Below are 20,956 nucleotides of genomic sequence, written 5' to 3'. Positions count from 1 at the left end.
TCAAGAGTGAGGGCTCATCCAGCACTAGCCGTTTTATATTGCTTTTTTCTGGCAGAAGGGTGAAGCGGCAGACTACAATGCGGGAGACGGGGTCGAGAATAGAGCAAGCAATGACAGAGGGAGAGGGACAGGAAAGGAGCAATAACAACAGGCAAGCAATGACGTAGAAGGGTGGAGGACAAGAGGTGGGAAGGATGAAGCAACAACGTTGGTTGAACAAGGAACAACAATGAGGAAAGCAACAATGACAAAAAAAAACACAAGGGAAGAAAAGTACCTCGATCAGAGCATAAGCAGGGGAAAGACAATAATCAAGTTTACTTGCTCCATGCTCCACCAAAGGGACAAGCACACAAATAAGGACGTGAAACTGGAACTAGCTGATCAATGAGAAGCAAGGAAATGAGCTAAACAAAGGTAAGTAATGGACAGGCTCTAAGACCTTTTAGGAGTTTTTAGGTCCAGCCTGGGCAGCGCATGTGCTGCTCTGCGAGGCATGGTGCACTGAAGAATGGAATAAAAGCTCAGCTCATTTCCTGCCCATCTTTTCAATTGGCTCCAGATACAGTCCTTCAAAATCGTTGCTTTTCATTCATGAATAGGCTTACTAGCCCCTCCTTGGTACCGCCTTGTCTGCATTTGTAACCTCCGGTAACGACTGGACTTTTTACTTGTGGTCATAAACGGTCTGCTTTATCTGGCCGACGAGCAGTATTTTCTTTAATGGCCTTTCCCTGTTCCACCCACGACTTTGCCGTCCGCTGTGACATTGTTGTTATTGTTGTATTTTTTTTTTTTGCAACCCGTCCCCTTTCACTTTAGCGTCCACGCTTCTTTATTTAATTTGCAGTGCAGTCCACTTTCACTTTAGCGGCACACTACAGAAACTTGTTTTCTTTGCTTTCACTTTAGCGGCCGCTCTACAGAAACTTGTTTTCTTTTTTTCTTATGTGAAAGCACCCTAAACCACGCTTACACTTTAATGTTGGCTGCACCCCTTTCTTTAGATGCTGCTCACTGTAACCTGAATACGGTGAGCAACATCTAAAGAAAGGGTGCGCGGCCACTATGAAAGTGGTGTCGCATTTGCAAGAGTTTGAGCTATCGGCATTAGAAATGACAATGCCTTTTATACATGTGTCACTTTTGAAAACACAAATAAAATGCATTGTCATTTACGATGCGAATTGCTTAAACTCTTGCGAATGCAAAACCTATTGCATTAAAAATGCTTGTTTATACTAAAGATGTTGCAAGCCACAGTGCATGCACTATCTCAGACGAGACCTAACCTAAACATTTCTCTAGAACACCAGGGTGTTCGAGCAAACAGAGGGGCAGAGATTGGAGGAATCAGAGAACACTATCATCTTCCTTCCATGGTGCATCTTTATTGATTGGCTAAACCAGACCAGCTCACACTAACCTGCATCCAATATCACACTATCTGACTCGAAGAAAGCTATAGATAGTGACACAAGGCACATAATAAGTCTTATTTGACTGCTAGCAAGCCAGTTATTTTATAAATGCCTGCTAGAAATGCACATTAATATTATGTTACACCAGGTTAAGGATGAAAGAAAAACCATAACGCCCTCCCTGTGAGTTAGTCTATGTCATTCCAGGGTGGCTAGCTAATTTTACAGGGGTGTATCTTTAAACCAAAGTCGGTCATAAGCACCTGACCCTCAAAACAATGTTTAAACTCCTGATGCAGTAAGTTAGATGTTGAGAAGGTATGGGTAAATGAGAATGCCTTTCCCATTGATCTCTAGCTTCAACTGCTGTTCCATGAAAACTTTGACAATGGGGGCTTGTGTGATTAAAATCCCCTAACAGCAGAGCTGTCTGTAGCACAGAAGAGAAATCCCATTGGAAAGATAGAAAACTCCTGAAGAAGACCCACACTGTACGTTTCAAAAGGGTAAGCTACACAATGTGCTGTAAATGGAGATGACGGCCCAAACTCATAGCTCCTTCATAATGCTCCCAAATACTCCATATTTAAATAAATTCAGTAAAATCCTTACCCAAGCCTTCCAGTTCCTGAACCACCTCCTTCCACACAGGTTCTATGTGGATGCAGCTGAAGCACCAGTCAGAGGTGATCTTGATGAGGTAGGGTTTCCTAAAGCTGTCTGGCACTACCTCATTGATGTAATGAGAGAAGTGAAGCAGGTATTTCTCATCCGACGAGTCGCGCTTCTCCGAGTTGAAAGGAAAGTGAAAGAAAGATTCATCGAAGTAAAAACTGTCATGGAAGTGTCGGAAGTGATGGCTCTGCTGCTGCTGAGGGTAGCCCTGGTTCTCACCCACATCTCCATATCTGTCGAAGTTTGTTCGTTTCTCTTCATTTGAAAGAACCTGGTAATGGTGACAAACGGTAATGTTAGAAAAGGTATCTCTGTTTCATTTTACATGTTATCCTGTTTCTTAACTTTAATTCTTCCGTTTTTTTCTGTACTTGAGTACTTTTTTCATCTGAATAACCAATAAGAAACAGAGCAAAACTTCAGACGTTCTCTGAAAATTCCTTCTACCACTTCTTATCCTCGCTATAATCAATAATTCCACACGTATCAGAGTTTCCCACATGCATCAACAATGCACCTCCTCACAAAGTGATGTTTCATAACATGGTCACTCACCACAGATCACTCATTAAAACATGCCCATCATGTCAACAGAATATCATTTTGACGCCACCCACTGCATGTCCAAACCCCACCGCTCTCTACTCAATTTAGCACTCCACCAGCTTCTCTTTCATCAAATATTCATAGAGGATTCCCACATAATAATCCACAACAGCCGTTTATAACAAGCTACTCTATATCATTCACAACAGGCCATCTGAAATTGAAGCTCAACCCAACACCACTCCAAGATCCTCCTTGACAAGCTCAGTCACTTAGCTAAACGTGCTCCACAATAGTTCAGTTCGTCAAAACACGCCCCTTAATTATTCTATAGAGAAGAATCTGAACTAATGAGCAACAGAGTATTCTGATGCCTTAATTATGAGTGACACAGTTTTTCAGAGAACTGGGATCACATTCATCTCCCATTGCAGCAAAGCAGTCCTGTAGAACACCAGAACCTATTGCAATTCCCATATGAAACCAATTTTTTATAAACCTCTAGCAGTTACTATCTGCACAGCCTGTAAATACCCGTTGTACTACCACAGAGCCTCATATCGCAGCACCAGTGCAGAAATATTCCCTTAGACAAAGTTGAAGCGTGACACAAACTGCTGGATACCACCCACTATGGAATTCATGCAGAATTTACCCTTGTCACATTCTTCACAGTTATATCAATTAGAATTTCATTGGCCATGAATACTGACTGCAATCATTTAAAGCACTATACAGAACAATATCAAGGGTTGTCTAAGAATCTGCATCAATGCCTGTGGTTCTGTATGCTTGCCTGTCTTCTGTAGAAAACACATCAGAATTTGAGTTCTTCTGAAAGACTTTCTCTCATGCACCTAAAACAACAAGAGTACCCTTTGCTGCTTGCAGTGCTACAGAGCATTGCCATATCCTGTGAAGTGACCAGAAGTTTGGTGCCTCTGTGCACTGGGCTGGCCTGCTGTCCCCGAGCAGCACCCATACTAATGAACTGTTGCTTGTCAGTAGTAACGATTCTAGGTTCTTATAGCAGATGGTCATAGTTAGCGCCTGTATCAAAACATTTCCATACCAGTGGATTGTGCTTGGTGTATGCCACCCTTGAGATTATCCTGCTGCACGCCCTCTCACATTAGTTCCTCGTGAATACTTTGGGCAGAGGTTGGTCTTTCTTTTCTCAAACCTTGCTGCTTGTTTCAGAAGCTGCTTTGAAGTCTGCTATCTGCAGTAGTTAAATTTTTTACCTCAGCTTGCTTTATGAGAGTCTACCTATGTATTTGAAAGTAGTGTTTGCTGCTACACGCTTCCCATCCGAAACACTTTCTGTCTGATCATCACTTTCATTTGGCAATCAGCCCTCACACACATCTCGTTGTCTTAAACCCACAGTAATTCTGCCTTGGGTTTCCTGCTCATATTCTCTTTGGTTCTGGTGGTGCTTATGTGCAGAAATTCATTTATGTGGGGCTGTCCTTAAAGTACAATAATCTCCAATGCTAACCAGCCATATTCTGATGTTCTTGAGCCTGCAAGTAATTAGCTGGGATAAGTACTCTTCGCAAAAACTGTGATATCCATGTTAGTTGCATTTAACATTTTATCTCGTACAGAAAAAAGCCACCTGCTTCTGTGCTTACCAGCCTCTATACCACCATTGGTGATTTTAGCTCCTTGGACTTAAAATAATACTACTATTTAACCTCTCTTCACTCTGTTTTGCTTTTAAAATAACAAGTTTGCAAGCACCTTGTGCCATCACTTATTAACTGTAATCTATTGCTTCGCCTCACTAGACACGGTAAGCTTAAAGTACTCAGTTAGAGAGCCACACTGCAGTGGCAACAAACTTGTATGTGGCATTTGTTTCTCAGTAAATGTGCCCAGTCTGTCAATTAGGCCCCACACTGCGGTCCCTAACAGCACTCTTCAACCCACAAACACGAGTGGGCAGACAGAAAACAGACACACAGGCACAACATCATTGTTCCCACTTTAGCAATATCTCTCCATGCACATACTGAGCGAGTCCATACGAACACCCACACTCAACCCCACTCCCCTCCTTAAAGTAGCACTATGACCTAACACAAGAACCAAGCCACACTCATCAGTCATGCCTTCAACACCAACATCACCAATCGTCCCCTTGCTCACCTGACTTCCTTCTGGAAAGGCAACACACATGCCATCAATAAGGCCCTAACAATCATTTCCTCCCACGATTCATTGAGATTTTATCCTCAAATTAGGATAAGAAACACAAACAAGAATTTTAAAAATCATTTTGAGCAGGAGTGGAACGTTTTTGGGAGTTGGTTGCTTGCAATTTTACCACATCTTTGAAAATGTGGATGAAAGGCTTTTGTTTTTCGACAGTCTATGTCCTTTGCAGCAGGTGCTTTGGAAAAGAAGGTTAAAGTGCATTGCCATCATCCCTTACAGGTACAAATGTGTTCAACACAATCATAAATGAATGAGGAAACAGATGGCTAGATCCATTTCCAAAATAACCGAAGTCTGGGTGCAAAGAATGAATCATTTGTTCCAACCTTGTTATTTACCTTAAAGCAGCTACCCTCTCAAGCACTACCACACTATTAAAGGTCATAGATATCCAATATATATATATATATATATATATATATATATATATATATATATATATATATATATATATCTATATGGAACGGCCCCGGCCTTCATTTCTTCCCTTTTAACTAACTATGTTCCCGTCAGACATCTTCGGTCGTCTGATCGGTCCCTATTGCTAGTCCCTCGTTTCATCAGGAAAAAATGGGGAGGTTCCAACTTTTCTGTATTAGCCCCGGCATTTTGGAACTCCCTGCCTGACCACCTTCGTGCTCTAAAACAATACTCCCTCTTCCGCAAGGGCCTGAAAACTTTTTTGTTTGCTCAGGCTTTTCCCCTCTAATGGCTTAGCCCTGTTTTATTGTTTGCCGCCAAAGCGCCAAGAAACCGTAATGGTGTATGATGCGCTATATAAATTTTTTAAATTCAAATTCATATATATATATATATATATATATATAAATAATTCTTGGATTCTTCTCACCTCATTTCTCGGCAATTGAAGTCACGGCACAGCAACAGGTAGTTTTGAACATAAAAGTGTATTTATTTACACACCATGTGCAAAATAATCGTGCAACGATTAGGACGGCCTACGCGTTTCGGCTACTACAAGCCTTCCACTGGACCATAGAGTCCTTGGTGTCTAGACCATTTTTAAAGTGCAATGTGCAGTACAAAAAGTAAGTCCCCTTTTCCATTTCCATTAAAAGTCTAGACTGTCAACCTTGTATCTTTAGAAACAAAAATTATCGCCATTTTGTAAGTAGTTTGAAAAATGCATTACGTTGACTCTTCGCAAATCAATTCAAACATAACTGTAAAGTACTTATTGTTAGATTGTTGCATTGATTATGCATTCCATTTTACATATTTACAATCTATATACAGTGTATGATTCTCAATTTAATAAAGTGTTGTGTTTTTACGCAAAAATTATTTTTACTATTTTTACTACGAAAGCCAGTAAAGTACTGTTGCCTTTCCCTATATAAGAGTGCGAGAGACACAACTAGATGTAAAGTATACTTAAGCTGTACATATTTCACATTATTTACAAGATAATTCAGTCCTTTGTTCATTACCAATTTCCTGATATATACATCGCAATCTACTTTCTCAGACAATTTTCAAAGTTCGATATTTTGCCTGGTTTGTGATTTCTGCTCTATATATATATATCAGAAAAACGACTTCAACAGCATTGACAACAAAGACAAGGCGAACCCAGGAACTGGTGCGTTTTTGAATTTATTTAGTGCCCAACACCAAAAACCGCCATAACGCGTTTCAGCCTAAGGAGGCCTTGATCACATGACAACGTTGAAAAGGCGGGACACTCCTTTTAAGGTGTAACCAATCATGACATGTAATTGCAAAAGCTTCAACCACTTAAAGGAGATAATCAGTCTATTAGAATGAACAAAAAAAACTCTTGGTGCTCCGAAAGAATGCTCACCAAACTCAGATAGTTTGCCCAGCACTTGGGATAAATGTGAATTCCATCAGCCCACCCTTTTGGCGGAGCCTCGTCATCTGGAAATCCAAGGGAGTATAGTCTATGTAGCCAATGTTGCTCTAAGACTAACAATGTTGGATACCTGACCACATACTCCAGATGTTCTCGGCCAAAGTGCTTTCCAAAATATATGAGAGCTGGTGGTGTGCAGTGCTAGTGAAAACGTGAGAGATAAAAATGACTATGAGGGAGAAAAATATGTTTATTTAAGGATCGTCCTAATGTCATGAGTAAAAACAACCTGATAGTATGGAACAATTATACTATCTCCTGACAATAGATAAGGTCGACATGTGAGCATCATTCTTTCAGAGCACCAAGAGGTTTTTTTGTTCATTCTAATAGACTGATTATCGCCTTTAAGTGGTTTAAGTATTGTATTAGGGGTTTGGAGTATAGTCGGTCAATAAATACTACCCCTCTGACCCTCGTGTATATCGTTATATGTTTTGTTTTTTATTGCAAAAGCTTCAGCATGAACATAGAAAACATACTGCAATGAGTACTTATGAAAGCGAAACTTGCAAAGAGTCAAACTTGATTTAAACATTCAGTTAATTAAATAGCCATAGAGTCAGGTGAATAATATATCATAAATAACAGCAATTTAGAATAAATATAAAACATATAAATAAATAAATATGTTTAAAATATCAATATTCCTGGATATTGCTGTTAAAAAAACTCTAAGCTGTTAAACCAATACAAACCTCATATTGATAAAAAGTGAGAACATTAAAATCCTGTTCAAACCAATAAATAACTAGGACATACTGACATCTCTCAAACGTTTTAAAAAAAATGCATATGGGTGGTGTCATTAGGCAGATCTAAAGCAACCTTGTTCTAACTGAATATAGAAAGAACAGTATGAAGTATAGCCTATATATATATATATATATATATATATATATATATATATATATATATATATATATTCACAGAAAAAACCATAGGTTATAGACCATATATAGTTAGGAATTAGCATTTACAAAACCTTGAAAATTCACTGAAAAAACCATAGGTTATAGACCATATATAGTTAGGAAATAGCATTTAGAAAACCTTATTTTACTCACACAAAACCATTGAAATTCCATATATAGTTAGTTGCACTAACTATATATCGCGCACCTGCAATCCACTGCTGATGATGTCACATATTACATCATTCATGACATGGTCAGTGACATCACTGATGACATCTCAAATGACATCACTGATGACATCACTGATGACATCTCATTTGACATTACTGATCACATCACTGATGACATCATTCATGTGATGATACAATGAACCTCTTCAGACTCTAATATAACCTTAGATACACTCAGTGTAAACAGACACTCACAGACTGTCACTCATCCATGGAGTTACTCACACACCTAGTCAGTCTTGCAAAGAATCAATCACACCTCGATTTCCTCAACTATATAGTTATACACACCTTACTTATTGGAACATATAATAACACATATTTACTCTGTTATACAATCCCTGATACAAGTTCACAATAATCCATACAGCCACTCACACATTCACTGGCTCTTATGCACAGTTATTTATATATGTCAACTATCACATGTACTGTGTTTTACATATGTACTTACTTTGACATGTAGCACTGAGATATCCATTCACTCACCAATACACTCATGCACACAGTCAACCGCCCATACAGATGTTTCCACATGCACTTTTGAACCCATACATCTAGTGAATCAACTGCTCACACATCTATGCACAGAGTCATACACCTCCCAGACACCCACACACACACTCAGTCTCCCATACAAATACTTGGGCAACTAATCAATAACCCATATAGTTAGTCATATAGCTAATGATCAACACATGCATCAGATTACAAAACAACAGACACAATGATGCACAATTTAAAACAGTTTAGTCACTAACCCATGCACTCAGTGAGACACATTTAATCACTCACTTATACAGTCAGTCATGCACCTACTAAATCCTTCATCCAGACACTTATACATCCACTCATTCTTCAATATGTAAGACATATTTTAACTTTACAGAAGCATACAGTCACTGGATGTTGTCATCAGTGATGTCATCAGTGATGTCATTTGAGATGTCATCAGTGATGTCATCAGTGATGTCACTGACCATGTCATGAATGATGTAATATGTGACATCATCAGCAGTGGATTGCAGGTGCGCGATATATAGTTAGTGCAACTAACTATATATGGAATTTCAATGGTTTTGTGTGAGTAAAATAAGGTTTTCTAAATGCTATTTCCTAACTATATATGGTCTATAACCTATGGTTTTTTCAGTGAATTTTCAAGGTTTTGTAAATGCTAATTCCTAACTATATATGGTCTATAACCTATGGTTTTTTCTGTGAATTTCATTGGTTTTTTAACAGCTAATATCTGTAGCTGTAAAATGTATTCTTCTTTAAATCCAAAAATATATTTTATATGTTTATGAATAATTTTTTTTTAAAATATTTTTTTTTCTTCGTTCCCGCTTCGCGAATCGGGAAGCTTCCCGTTAGCTGACCTTGATGCCGCGAAATAGACCGCGAGCCGGTAAACGTTTCTTTACCGCAAGTGCCGCGTTAGAAAACAACATCGTGACGCCTCCCGTCCGCATGACGTTCCACGTTGTCGCTTGATACGTCATATGACGTGCTACGTTAGCGAACTGGTACGCGAAGCGAGTGCCAAAGCGCAGGTTTCTGGAAGCAAACCGGGAGGCCCTGCAAAGCGCTTAACGTAAACACAGCAAGTCATGTGACTTGGTAATAACACTTTTCATTGGTTCATTTCACTTTTGGTTTCCTAATGATGTAAGACTAGGTCATATAATCTAAAATGAACACTTTTGATTGGTTGAGAACTCTTGTTTTTCCCAAATGATGAAAATCCCTCCTTCTTTCCTCACTCTGACTTTCATCATTGTGAGAGAAAGACCCTTTGTGATCACTGAGCAATGGCTTCTTTAGTAGCTTCAGCTGGTGCTTCCCCACCACCTCCACCACATCCAAGGAAGAGTGGACCACCTGCTCAAGTTGTAATTCAACAAGAAGAAGAAGAAGAGGAACAGGAGGACGAGCACGAAGAGAGGCAGTTTTTGCCTGAGCAGCCCAAGACGTCTCACCGGAAAGAAAACTTCATTTGGCAATTTTTTAAAATTCCCAAAGGTCAGAAAAAAGTAAATGCAAGATACGTAACTTGCCTTATATGTCAAGATAGACTGTCCAGAGGGACCGACAAAAAATACAGTTTCGGAAACTACACAATGCATCGCCATATGACTAGGTGGCATCCTAACAACTACAGTGCTGCACAGTTTCGGAACGACCTAGATAATCTCCCTATTATGGCCAGAAGATCTGTTGTACCGGAAGTAACGGGACCAGAGGGCAGGGAGATGGTGCCAAATATACAAATGAGATTTGGTGAAGTAAAACACACCTGCGTATTTTGCGATGGATTCATTTCCTACGGAGAAAGAAGCATCACTCTGATCAACAGAGCTATTGACTATCATATGCAAGTTTGTCCGAAACGCCCAAAATAATAAATACTTCTTTTTTTTGTTTTGTTGCTCCTGTTGAGCCCTTTACAATGAATCGTTTTCATTGCCCCCTCCAAGAAAAACCCAAAAAAATATAAAACTGTTCCGAAAAATTCAAAAACAGTAAAAAAATGTTCAGAAAAATAAAAAAAAAGTTCTTTTCAGAACTACCTCCCCGTTATTAAAAAATTGGTACAATATTTGGAACTGTGCCAACCTCTATTTCTCTTAGTTCGCTTCCTAGTTCGCTCGCTGGTACGCGAACTGGAAGCGAACCAAAAACAGTAAGTATAAGGGAAGGAAACACACACTTATGTTAAAAGAAAGACAGCTATAGGGGAGTAAACTAGAGATACTATTACCCATAATCCACTACTGATGATGTCACATATTACATCATTCATGACATGCTCAGTGACATCATCAGCAGAGGATTGCGGGTTTTTTGGCAACATGCCTTATCCACGGTTTAATAACGCTGCCTTTTGCTTTATATAAGTTTTCAAATTGTATGAAATATATACCAATAGGTCTTTATGAACCTTTAGGTAGTGCTTTTGTTCATGAGGTCTGGTCGCTTCCATACACATACAGATGTTTCAAAGATGATCAAGAAGTTTATCTGAATGGAGAGGAATGCACTGAGACGCCAGATCATTCACTAATGTGTAGGCACATACAGTTACACGGTTCATGCAACAAACACCGACCAAATATGGCTTGCGTGTTGCAAGGCACGCCAGTTCCTGCTATCATCCCCACGTTCAAGTTGTTGGAAAATGGTAGTTATTTGATGCTCAATAATGAAGATTGTTCTGAGTTAATTAAAAGTATTCCTTTTATCGTAACAGTAAGTGAACGGGTTATTTGCTGCAGAAATGTTCTATTTCCTCCCACACATGAACATAGGGAGTTTTCAATCTGGCCACAAATACCAACCTTGGGACACGTTTCAACGGCATGACAAGAATAAGAGCTCTTTTGTCTCAGAGAGAGGTGGCCTTGAGTTCGGCCCGTGAAACTTTCGTACTTCACATAGCGAACACCCGTACACAGGTTTGCCTTTCAATTTCAGCAACATGTTTCCGACTATCTTTAACGCATCCTCCACAAAATCCCTGGCACACTTTTTTAAAGTTGTTACCAGTGGTCTCGTGACTTCATTTGAGAAAATCTTTGGAGTCATCCCTGCTCCCTTTCATTCCATTTTCTCCACTCTGGTTCGTGGATTGCATTTTTACTTGCATTACCAGCGGACGCTCTTGTGCTTTTTTACATTTTTAAATATGGATGTCCCTCCTATGCAACCTCCGACCCTGCAGCTGCTGACACTGTTCCGCAATCGCATGCTAGAATATTATGGCACAATGCCGTTGGCGATATTAAGCACGGCATATGGATTATCTTTTCGGTTCTCCTACTTCACCTGTGTCCAGCCTGTATTTCACTGCCTGACCTGTGATTTCGATTGGGCCATTGATTTGTGTCTCTGCGGACCGGTTTCTCCTGACGTCGACTTTAATCAGCTGATGACTCCTATCATTACTCACGAGTTGATTTGTCCTGGCGAAAGGATTATGGCTGTGGCATTGATGCATGGACTACTTGGTCCCTGGAATTTACTGGCGGCAGCACAGTCTTTCTTGGAACACAGCTTTCTTGAAAACCCACCGAGCTGTCCTCTGATGGTGATAGAGGATCCGGTGCTGGGAGAGCACGTATGTTCTTTTCCGCTTTTAAATTGGATGGCTGAACTGTTTTCGGATGAAGACGGTGACTTCCTATTGGAGGCTGTTGCAGCTTATTTTGCATACACAGTTATGTCATAGACCTTTTTCATGTTTGATATGCTGAGTACTAGCATTTCATTGACAATTCATTGACTTATTTGTCAAGTTTTTATTATTTACCTTGCCTATTGGCTTAAGACTCGATAAAGTACTTGGCTGTTTTATTTTTCTTTAGCATTGAATTTTCCTAGTTTTTAATGCTTTACCTTGCGGACCGTCCACATATAAACTTGCAATCTGCTCTCATGAGATGGCACTTCTATTATCTTATTCAGTTCGTTTCCGGATCATGAGGAGGTGTCATCTAGGTCCTGGATATCTTTACACCGTGTTAAGTTAGCATGGGCTCATTACCGGTTTAAACGCCATTTTTCCTTTTTTGCAACTTCTGCACACGACACTTAGTTGTTGCTTTAGCTTTCCACCTAGTAGTTCATCGTGGTTTACATGAGAATAATATGTTATTGGTCTACTATCTGCTTTACTTGTTAAACTATATCTGTACAGCGAGTGCTAAAGTTTCAAGAACAACACGATACAGAATTGTTATGAGGTCTGATCTCCACGACTTCATACTCATAACATAAGTGCAACTTCTGCCAATTCTGGGCATGAGGCGGGTTTTATATTGCTTTGCCGAACACACATACACAACAGTTGATGCGGTTCACATGAAGAGAGAGCTGGTGTATGCTGATGTGATTCCTTCAAATCTAAGACACTAAAGTATGGACACGCCCTAAACCAACACAAAGAGACCTTCTTAGCAAATAATATAATATGTGTATTAGGGAGGGTGAGATATAAGCAGCCGCGGGCCGTGGAGGGAGTTACGATGGGGCAGGGAGGCGGGGAGGGGGAGAAGCAGGGTGGAGCCCTCTCTACCTTGCCCCTCCCCCTCCCCGCCTCCCTGCCCCACCGTAACTCCCTCCACGGCCCGCGGCTGCTTATAAGTGTTGCTAACTCTTATTCATTTACAGCATGTTAACATACTGTCACCATTCGCTTTTTATGTACTAGTAACTATGCTGGTAATTTTGCTACTGATAATATGTGTACTTGTATTCTCCACCCTGCTTCTCCCCCTCCCCGCCTCCCTGCCTCACCGTAACTCCCTCCACGGCCCGCGGCTGCTTATAAGTGTTGCTAACTCTTATTCATTTACAGCATGTTAACATACTATCACCATTCACTTTTTATGTACTAGTAACTATGCTGGTAATTTTGCTACTGATAATATGTGTACTTTTATTATCTAAGGTACTACGCCTGAGAAGACGGCATTAGTAAATAAACATTTCAAATACACATGTGTTCTTCTTAACTCCATGTTCTGGTTTCTAAGAAATATATAACGACCGACTGTTCATGAGTTCCACGTATCCTGAGGTACTATAAGTTCATATTCTGGATTGTCTAAACATTGAGAGTTTGTTATATCCAATGTGACACTGTACCTAGCTTGCTAAATAGTTTTTGATTACTAACGTGAGTTTTGGGACACCCTAATTCGCCGAGGTTCCAATCCTCTGTCCACAGTTCTGTGTGAGAACAGAAACCCTGCGACAGGGGCACCCCCGACCCTTGCTGGAGCTTCATCACACTTGCGATACAACTCCAGCAATGCGCCACCTTTACGGCACAGATACATCACGCATCTGTGCTGTTTTTGCCCCATGATGCGCCGCATTGTAAATGCAGCACACCATAGGTGACGGAACAGCGGCACAGAATGACTAACACATCCCTGGTGATGCGCCAGTCATCATAAATCTATCCCTATGCTTCTTATCTTGTTAGAGATGAACCGCCATATGTATCATCAAAGTTATTTGCATTTCCTAAATAGCGAACTTTAAGGAATAAATAGCGATTCTTTACCATTCCTAGTTTGCGATGAGCTATTTGCTAATTAGCCGAATGTAGCCCAATGAAGCCCAATGTAGCCCAATGTAGCCCAAAGATGGCCGCCAGACACACAAAAAAACAAATGTAGCCCAAATATCAGCCAGATGTAGCCCAACTATAGCCCAGTGACAGAATGACCAATCAGCTTCGCAAACCTCCGTTACGCGAAGCGGAGCGCTGTTACAGATATATATCTTTTTTTGAACGTTAATTTCTCAAAATCCACTGGAGCACATATATTGAGACCTAGCAAAGGCACATCGGGCTACCAGTCCCTAATATTTTGCCAAGTTTCGTGCAAATCCATTCAGCCGTTCAATTATTATTATTTTTTTTTTTTTTTGCCCCGCGGGGCCCTTTTAAAACCTCCACATCAAACCTAGGGGGTCAGCGAGGATCTACTATGCCCCCTTATAGTTATTTCCCCCTTTGTTTTGACCTCCTCTTGTCTCTCGATCCTACCGAGAGACAAGATGGCGGCCGCTACGGACTGTTTGGAATGTTGACAGACGCCGGAGAACCAATCAGCTTCGCTTCACAAAGCTCCGTTGCGCGAAAAGTCCGCGAACCAGAGCGCTAACCGGTCCGCTGTTACAGATATATATCTTTTTTTAAACGTTAATTTCTCAAAATCCACTGGAGCACATATATTGAGACCTACAAAAGGCACATCGGGCTACCAGTCCCTACAATTTTGCCAAGTTTCGTGCAAATCCATTCAGCCGTTCGGGCTAAAAGTGAGGCCAACCGCCCTATGGAAAACTCAATGTTAAAAACACGTTTTGGGACCCCCCTTTTTTCTCGGCCCCCACTGGACGAACCCCCCCCAAATTTTCAAGGGCTGCTCAGAAACAAAATGTGCCATTTTCCTGAAAATTTCAGCCAATTCCGTCCACAAACGCCAAAGTTATTAGACATAGAATTTTCAAAAAACCCATAGAGAAAAAATCCTAACTATATATACCTACTGGCGACCGCCAGTAGGTAATATATATATATATATATATATATATATATATATATATCTTAGAGAATGCACACTTAATGTAGCCCATGAACAGAAAGAGTCGGCCATCATTAATTCATGCATTGAGGTGATTTTGTGCGAGGTGTATTATTTGTTATCACTAATGGCCATTGTTTGAGGCCTAAATGATGACTGGAACAAAGACGTTTGGTGACTGGATCAAGGAACTGTGTGGTGACTTTATCAAGGAACCATGTGGTGATTGAATTAAATGCACAGAGGGTGGGGAGACAAATGAAGATTCCCTACATCCTCAATCGGACGGTTGCCCACCCCCAGACATCCTTAAACATATTACAATATAGTTTGTGTACAGTTTAACAGCTTTCATTTTGAATATCTTCGTGCCTTAATGGGAAAAAGTTATATCACAACAGGAAAGGATTGTAAGCAACTTCATAAATACCTCATATGCTTTGCTGACTTGGATAAACTTGTCTTCTGCTCCTGCGTTCTTGTTTTTATCTGGATGCCTGCATGAAAATTACAAAAATTATAGACTAAAACTATCACCCGGAAAGACAGACAAGATTAAGGAATTTAGCAACTGTGTGGGACAAAATGAATGGTGGCTGATCGAGTCGAAGGAAGAAGGGGTACAAGAACATTTCTTGAGGGCCCATGTAATGGCACCTTCATACCTGATGTTCATGGCAGGGTGCACCCTTTAAAAGATGGAGCTGTAAGATGTACACTCAATCTTGAACCAAACATTTTTGAGAAACTGCTCCATGGCTGAGACGTTGTCCTTGTTTCTGCCTTTCCCAGCCTGAAGCTCCAAGTCCTGACTTTCCAAGTGGGGCAATAAGTATGTAGTTCAGTCTGAGCCCAGTTATTCCAAGGTGAGCATCTTCCTCAGTGGGGACCAATGCTCGATGCCTCACCCTCAGTGCTGCCTTTTGAAGGAGGAAATCAAACTCAAGAACTCAACTATATTCCTGGACATCCCAGTCCCAGGCTTGTTTCTCAGTCCTGTGCTGTGCCCTTCTGACCTGGAGCCATGAGCCATTATGGTGTGCTTAGCTCGGTGCCAGGGCCAAAGTCCTGCCCTTTCTTAAGTCTAAGCCTTCCACGCTGATGCTTCAAGCACGAGCCCCAGCTAAAAGTACTGACTTGCTAAGGTGGGATCCCTACAAGAGGCAGAGGCAAAGGCTAGAAAGGTACCATGTTGCACAGCACAGGGATGGAATTCCCTGGATCCTTCTTGCAGTGACCACAGACATACAATAAAATGGTAATATTGTGTTAAAAAAATAAATATTCAAAAGAAAACCCACTGAGCTCAAACACCTCTCTGGACTCAAAATTGCTCATTTTATTAACCCACCCTTAAAAACATTTTCACACCCTTCTGTACAATTTATAAAGCGTTTTAAGTGAGATGTCCTTAAATCATTACGAGTTAAGAATTGCAGATATCTGTGCAATAATTGTCACTAAATGGGTGATATTTACCCTTAAAAACACAGTTGTGCTAAAGCTCAAATCTAAAACCATTAATAGCAGAGATGATTTTGACTGATTGAGCTATTTATCACCACAATGCAGGTCTCTGCCGCCTAAAATTTATAAAAGGTTTTTGTATTACCGATGTAAGGCTTTTTAGAAGATTAAATAATTTTGCGCTGAAACACAGAACAGAGACAGCATTCGATTATAATAAATACCAAAATAATCCCTGTAGATGAGGGAGAAATTTCTATCCTTCTGAGCATTATGTTTGACTTGTTGGCAGTACCAATGAGCATGCTTTACTCCTGTGCCAACCTGGTTGTAGGGTATGTTTCATGCGATTCAGATCTTTCATATGAAACAGACAGAAGTACTGTGGATGGGATATCCAAGAATGCGCCTATCAAGCCACCTTTTTTAGTGTTTACCTGAAGCTGCTTTATGAACTTGATTTATTTACAGGTGAGAGGGGATATTCATTTGGGCCACTGATAAATAATCCCACTTGAGTGTGGACTACCGGATGAAAAACCGGTTAAAGCTCTATAAGAAGACAGCAGAGGTCAAACCTTTTCGGTGTTTGTCAGGTCCTCAATATGTCTTTCATAGATCAGCACCCCCAGATAGTTTGGTCACCCTCAGGCCTTTGTTAAAAAGGTTAAAAAAAATGTAAAACCTTACGCCATTATTATAGATTTTTGTTTAAATATGGTCTCCCTGATATCGTCTGCTGTGAAGGTAGTTTTATTTATGCTCCATCTCGTTAAAAGAAAATGTGCCTTCTCTACCTGCCACTAACTTTGAAGTGATAGTCGGAACATTTGCACGTTCAAAGTTGAGTAGACAAGCCCCCTTGCACTTGGGATTGCCATAATACAAAATGCAAAGTCTGGGGAGAGTTGAGAAGGTGTCAAATAACTTGATCTACAGGCCTAAGAAAATATGCTCAGTTTTCCCTTAGCTGTTATAATTCAAACACTTAAGCATTTAGTGTAAAGTTTCTACTTATTGCCTGAAGAACTGGCATCATCCATTCCCTTCCATGTTTTTCACTCAGCAGATCTTTGGTAGTTAGTCATCCTGAAATACATGCTTGCCCAACTTAAACTTTTGAGAGAGGATCTAAAGATTTGTTTCGTCAGTCAGGTGATTACTTGAAAACTACAATCATTTTTCGGAAGCCTATGTGTACTTAAAGGTCATTGGTTTTAATATAGGTGTGAGACACAAAAGCAATGTATAATCACAGTATCCAAATTAAAAACGGCAAACACCATCAATTAATATGAAATCATACAGTTAAGTTCTCAGTAAGTATTCTCCCTCCAGTAATTCTTTCTAAAAAATGTATCATGTCTTTCATGGTTGCTTCAAGTAATACATGCATTCAGCTGATTCACTCACATTAATAAATCCAACACTTCAGTAGCTTAAAAACTGTGGTCCTCATTCTTGAAGCTATTTGTGCATGTAACTCAGAAAAGTGCAAAACAACTTTACACATTTAGTGAAAGTAGTGGGAGTTCCAGGACTGGAATGGCTAAATCTGTGTGCACAACAAATATTTGCCAACATTATTTTACTTAGGGTTCCAATAGTTAGTAGCCACTATAAGAATACATTTTGCCGTTGTATTTATTATCTAAATTGTGCTCCATTCATACATTAGGTGGTTTGATAAAACCAAAGACTAGCTACTCATCTCTTTAAAACATATGTTCTAAAAAATGTACATACCATTCACGAGCAAGTCTCTTATATGCTTTCTTAATGTCCCCTTGACTGGCGGTCCTGCTCACACCTAGGACACGGTATGGGTCGAAATCTGCAGCAGATGTGTATTTTAAAGCCAAGATTAAAACAATCAAAAACTGCCAAACAAGTCTCAGCTTCTTGAGTCCCATGTCGTCCACCCCTCGTGTCTGAAATGAAAAAGAAAACAGAGCAAGCAAATTATCACCTGTGCCTAGTAGAGAATGCTATTCAGAGAACTGTTTGTGACATATACAAAGGCAAAAGGTAGGACACACACAAAGCACTATGATGCACAGAGATGCCTCTCCTTCACTCACTAAACATAGAAGCCATATGAAGGCCATACAACACCATGGGAAGGGCAGTCTTCCCCATGGACAAGGACGAGCCATAGACAAGAATCTCTCTGGCAAAGAGAAAGAATAAATCAAAGATAGAAATCAAAAAAGGTAAAACTTCAGTTTAGGAGCCACTAAGCTGCAGGAAAATCTGGACCATCCACTGGTCTACATGATCTAGGCACCTAGCTTTTAAATAGAAGTCAGAATGTGATTTTGAAGAAGATCCAAACAAATGTCTTGAGGATTCTGCCTCAGATCAGAATCAGATTTCCCGTTGTTTTAATGTTCCCCGCGCTTTGGGAAAGCGCTAGGCCTCTCAACCATCTTAAAGGGCAAAATGTATGCAGTATGACTGTTGAAAATTAGGCTGATCATGCTTAGTAAGGACATGATTGACTGTGAACAACCTTTGGTCATAAGATCATACCCATAACAAATAGTACTATGTGCACTATAGGAATTGGACATACTTACTTTCTACTAAACAATGCTTTCATAATCACAAGCATATGTTGGATTAAGCCATAATACAGCAAATGGTACATGGCGTACAAATCACTTTAACTCTCAAAATTGGTGTGGGGCTGCTTGTATTCCCTTCTGGTAGTTCTCGATGGGCTAATTCCATGAGAAGAGGAGTCAGACCTGACTTGAAGAATGCTATACTGTGTCTAGAGTGACACAGTGGGCAAAACATGATGAGTTAGAATTACCAAATTCTTCCTTGATTACATATCTGACTGTGCCTATTTGATGCTCTGAATAAGCTCACACAGAACAAAGATGAGTGCAAGGCTGTGCCTAGCCAGTTCTCAGGCCTGTTCTCAATGGTCACAGTATAGACCCACCATATTAACACAGGGGACAAACATCCTTTGAAGTGTTACTTCTATTGGTTTTCAGATTGTCAGGACTGTATCACAACAGCATTAGCATTAGAACCTTAGGCAGGTTCTGGAGGGGTTGCAGAGTGGTAAACTCACAATCTAGATAGGTAAATGCCAGATCTAGCAGAGCACCAGGGAAACAGCGAGAAACTCCAGCCTCTAGAAGTCCAGCTTCCACTCCTTGTTGGACAGAGAAGTTCCCAAGATCCAAGCGGAAACCTTTCTTGAAAGAACTTCGCTTGGATCTGGAGGACATTCCAATACTGAACCCTGAACACTTACTAGCCCTAAATACTACCATCCCTTAACTCTAAAACATTTGTTTTTACCCCTTAGCATTGCCAATCCATGAACTATAACTCCTTACTACCCATTAGCTCTACCCATCCCTGAGCCCGAATATCTCCTTACTACTTCTAAACACTACCCATCCCCGGGTCCTAAAACCAAATTACTAACCGCAACACTATCCATCCTGAATCCCAAAATCTTCTTACTACCCCCTTCTTGGAACCCTAAAAGGCCATTAACATAAACCTGTACATAACTAACACATTGTAACTCACCATGTTGCAGATGTAAAGAAATGTGTTGCAATTGTCACACATGGTGATGGTTGCCAGGTAATGGCGCATTATCGCCATGGGTATCTGAGAACATATATTTTCAAAACAAAATAACATGCAACAAAAACCTAGCAAATCCTTAATTCATTTAAATGTCACGATAAGACCAGACACTAGAGCAAATGTGCATAACACCAGTGCACAGCAAATAAACCACCCAATGCCAACTCAGGCATGGGATAACAGAAGAAATTTGCCAACGATGCTGGTCAACAGAGGATTTTATGTTAGCCCACCCCAATGGGCTTAATACTACGACAGCTCCTTGACATCTCACAATGACAATCAGATATTTGACGATAGTAATAAAGCCCATCCCAGCAGATCTCCATCAATATTTCTTTTCAGTCATGCCTGCTCTGGACCATTAACTTTAAACAAAATATCTTAGAATGTACAACCCAATGCAGTAATCAGCTAAGTGAACTATGAACATAGGAAATACCATAAAGAAACCTGCAAAGAAGTTCAGAGCTGCCAGCTTTATGAAAGCCATAAAATGTGAGCCTATCCCTCATACTTCTTTATCCATCACACTGCGATGCACTGCATTAAATTGTACACAGGATCATAACAAAGACAACCAATCTTCCAACCACACACTCTACATGGTGCAGTGTGCGACCCATGCAGGCAAAAACTTCTGCGCCCTATATGGGAGTAGTAAGTGCTAAATAAATATTGCAATACAATACAACTGTAAACTGGATTTCTCAACTGTTTTTACTAGTGAAAATATTCACAAGTAGGAAATTACCTACACCAGCAATAAGAATGGCGAAAAGTCTGATTATTTAACCCCTTCCATGCTCATGACGGAACGGTTCCGTCATGAGCGTCGGTTGGCCTGTGCTCATGA

At 40.3% G+C, this 20,956-nt stretch overlaps 1 protein-coding gene across 1 annotated transcript in view; it reads right to left on the bottom strand.

Annotated features, from left to right (window-relative positions):
* DNAJC16 (DnaJ heat shock protein family (Hsp40) member C16) overlaps positions 1 to 20,956 on the bottom strand; it is a 221,859-nt gene that overhangs the window by 145,486 nt on the left and 55,417 nt on the right. The window contains exons 2-4 of the mRNA XM_078642994.1: positions 18,226 to 18,410; positions 15,443 to 15,509; positions 2,034 to 2,367 (exon numbers count right to left, since the gene is read on the bottom strand). Coding sequence (XP_078499120.1) covers positions 2,034 to 2,367; positions 15,443 to 15,509; positions 18,226 to 18,392 — 568 coding nt within the window. The 5' untranslated portion in view covers positions 18,393 to 18,410. The remainder of the gene's footprint in view (positions 1 to 2,033; positions 2,368 to 15,442; positions 15,510 to 18,225; positions 18,411 to 20,956) is intronic.

Source organism: Lissotriton helveticus, chromosome 5_1 (genome assembly GCF_964261635.1).
Source record: "Lissotriton helveticus chromosome 5_1, aLisHel1.1, whole genome shotgun sequence".
Taxonomy (NCBI): domain Eukaryota; kingdom Metazoa; phylum Chordata; class Amphibia; order Caudata; family Salamandridae; genus Lissotriton; species Lissotriton helveticus.
The sequence above is the reverse complement of the archived record's forward strand: the minus strand, read 5'-3'. Positions and strand labels throughout refer to the sequence as shown.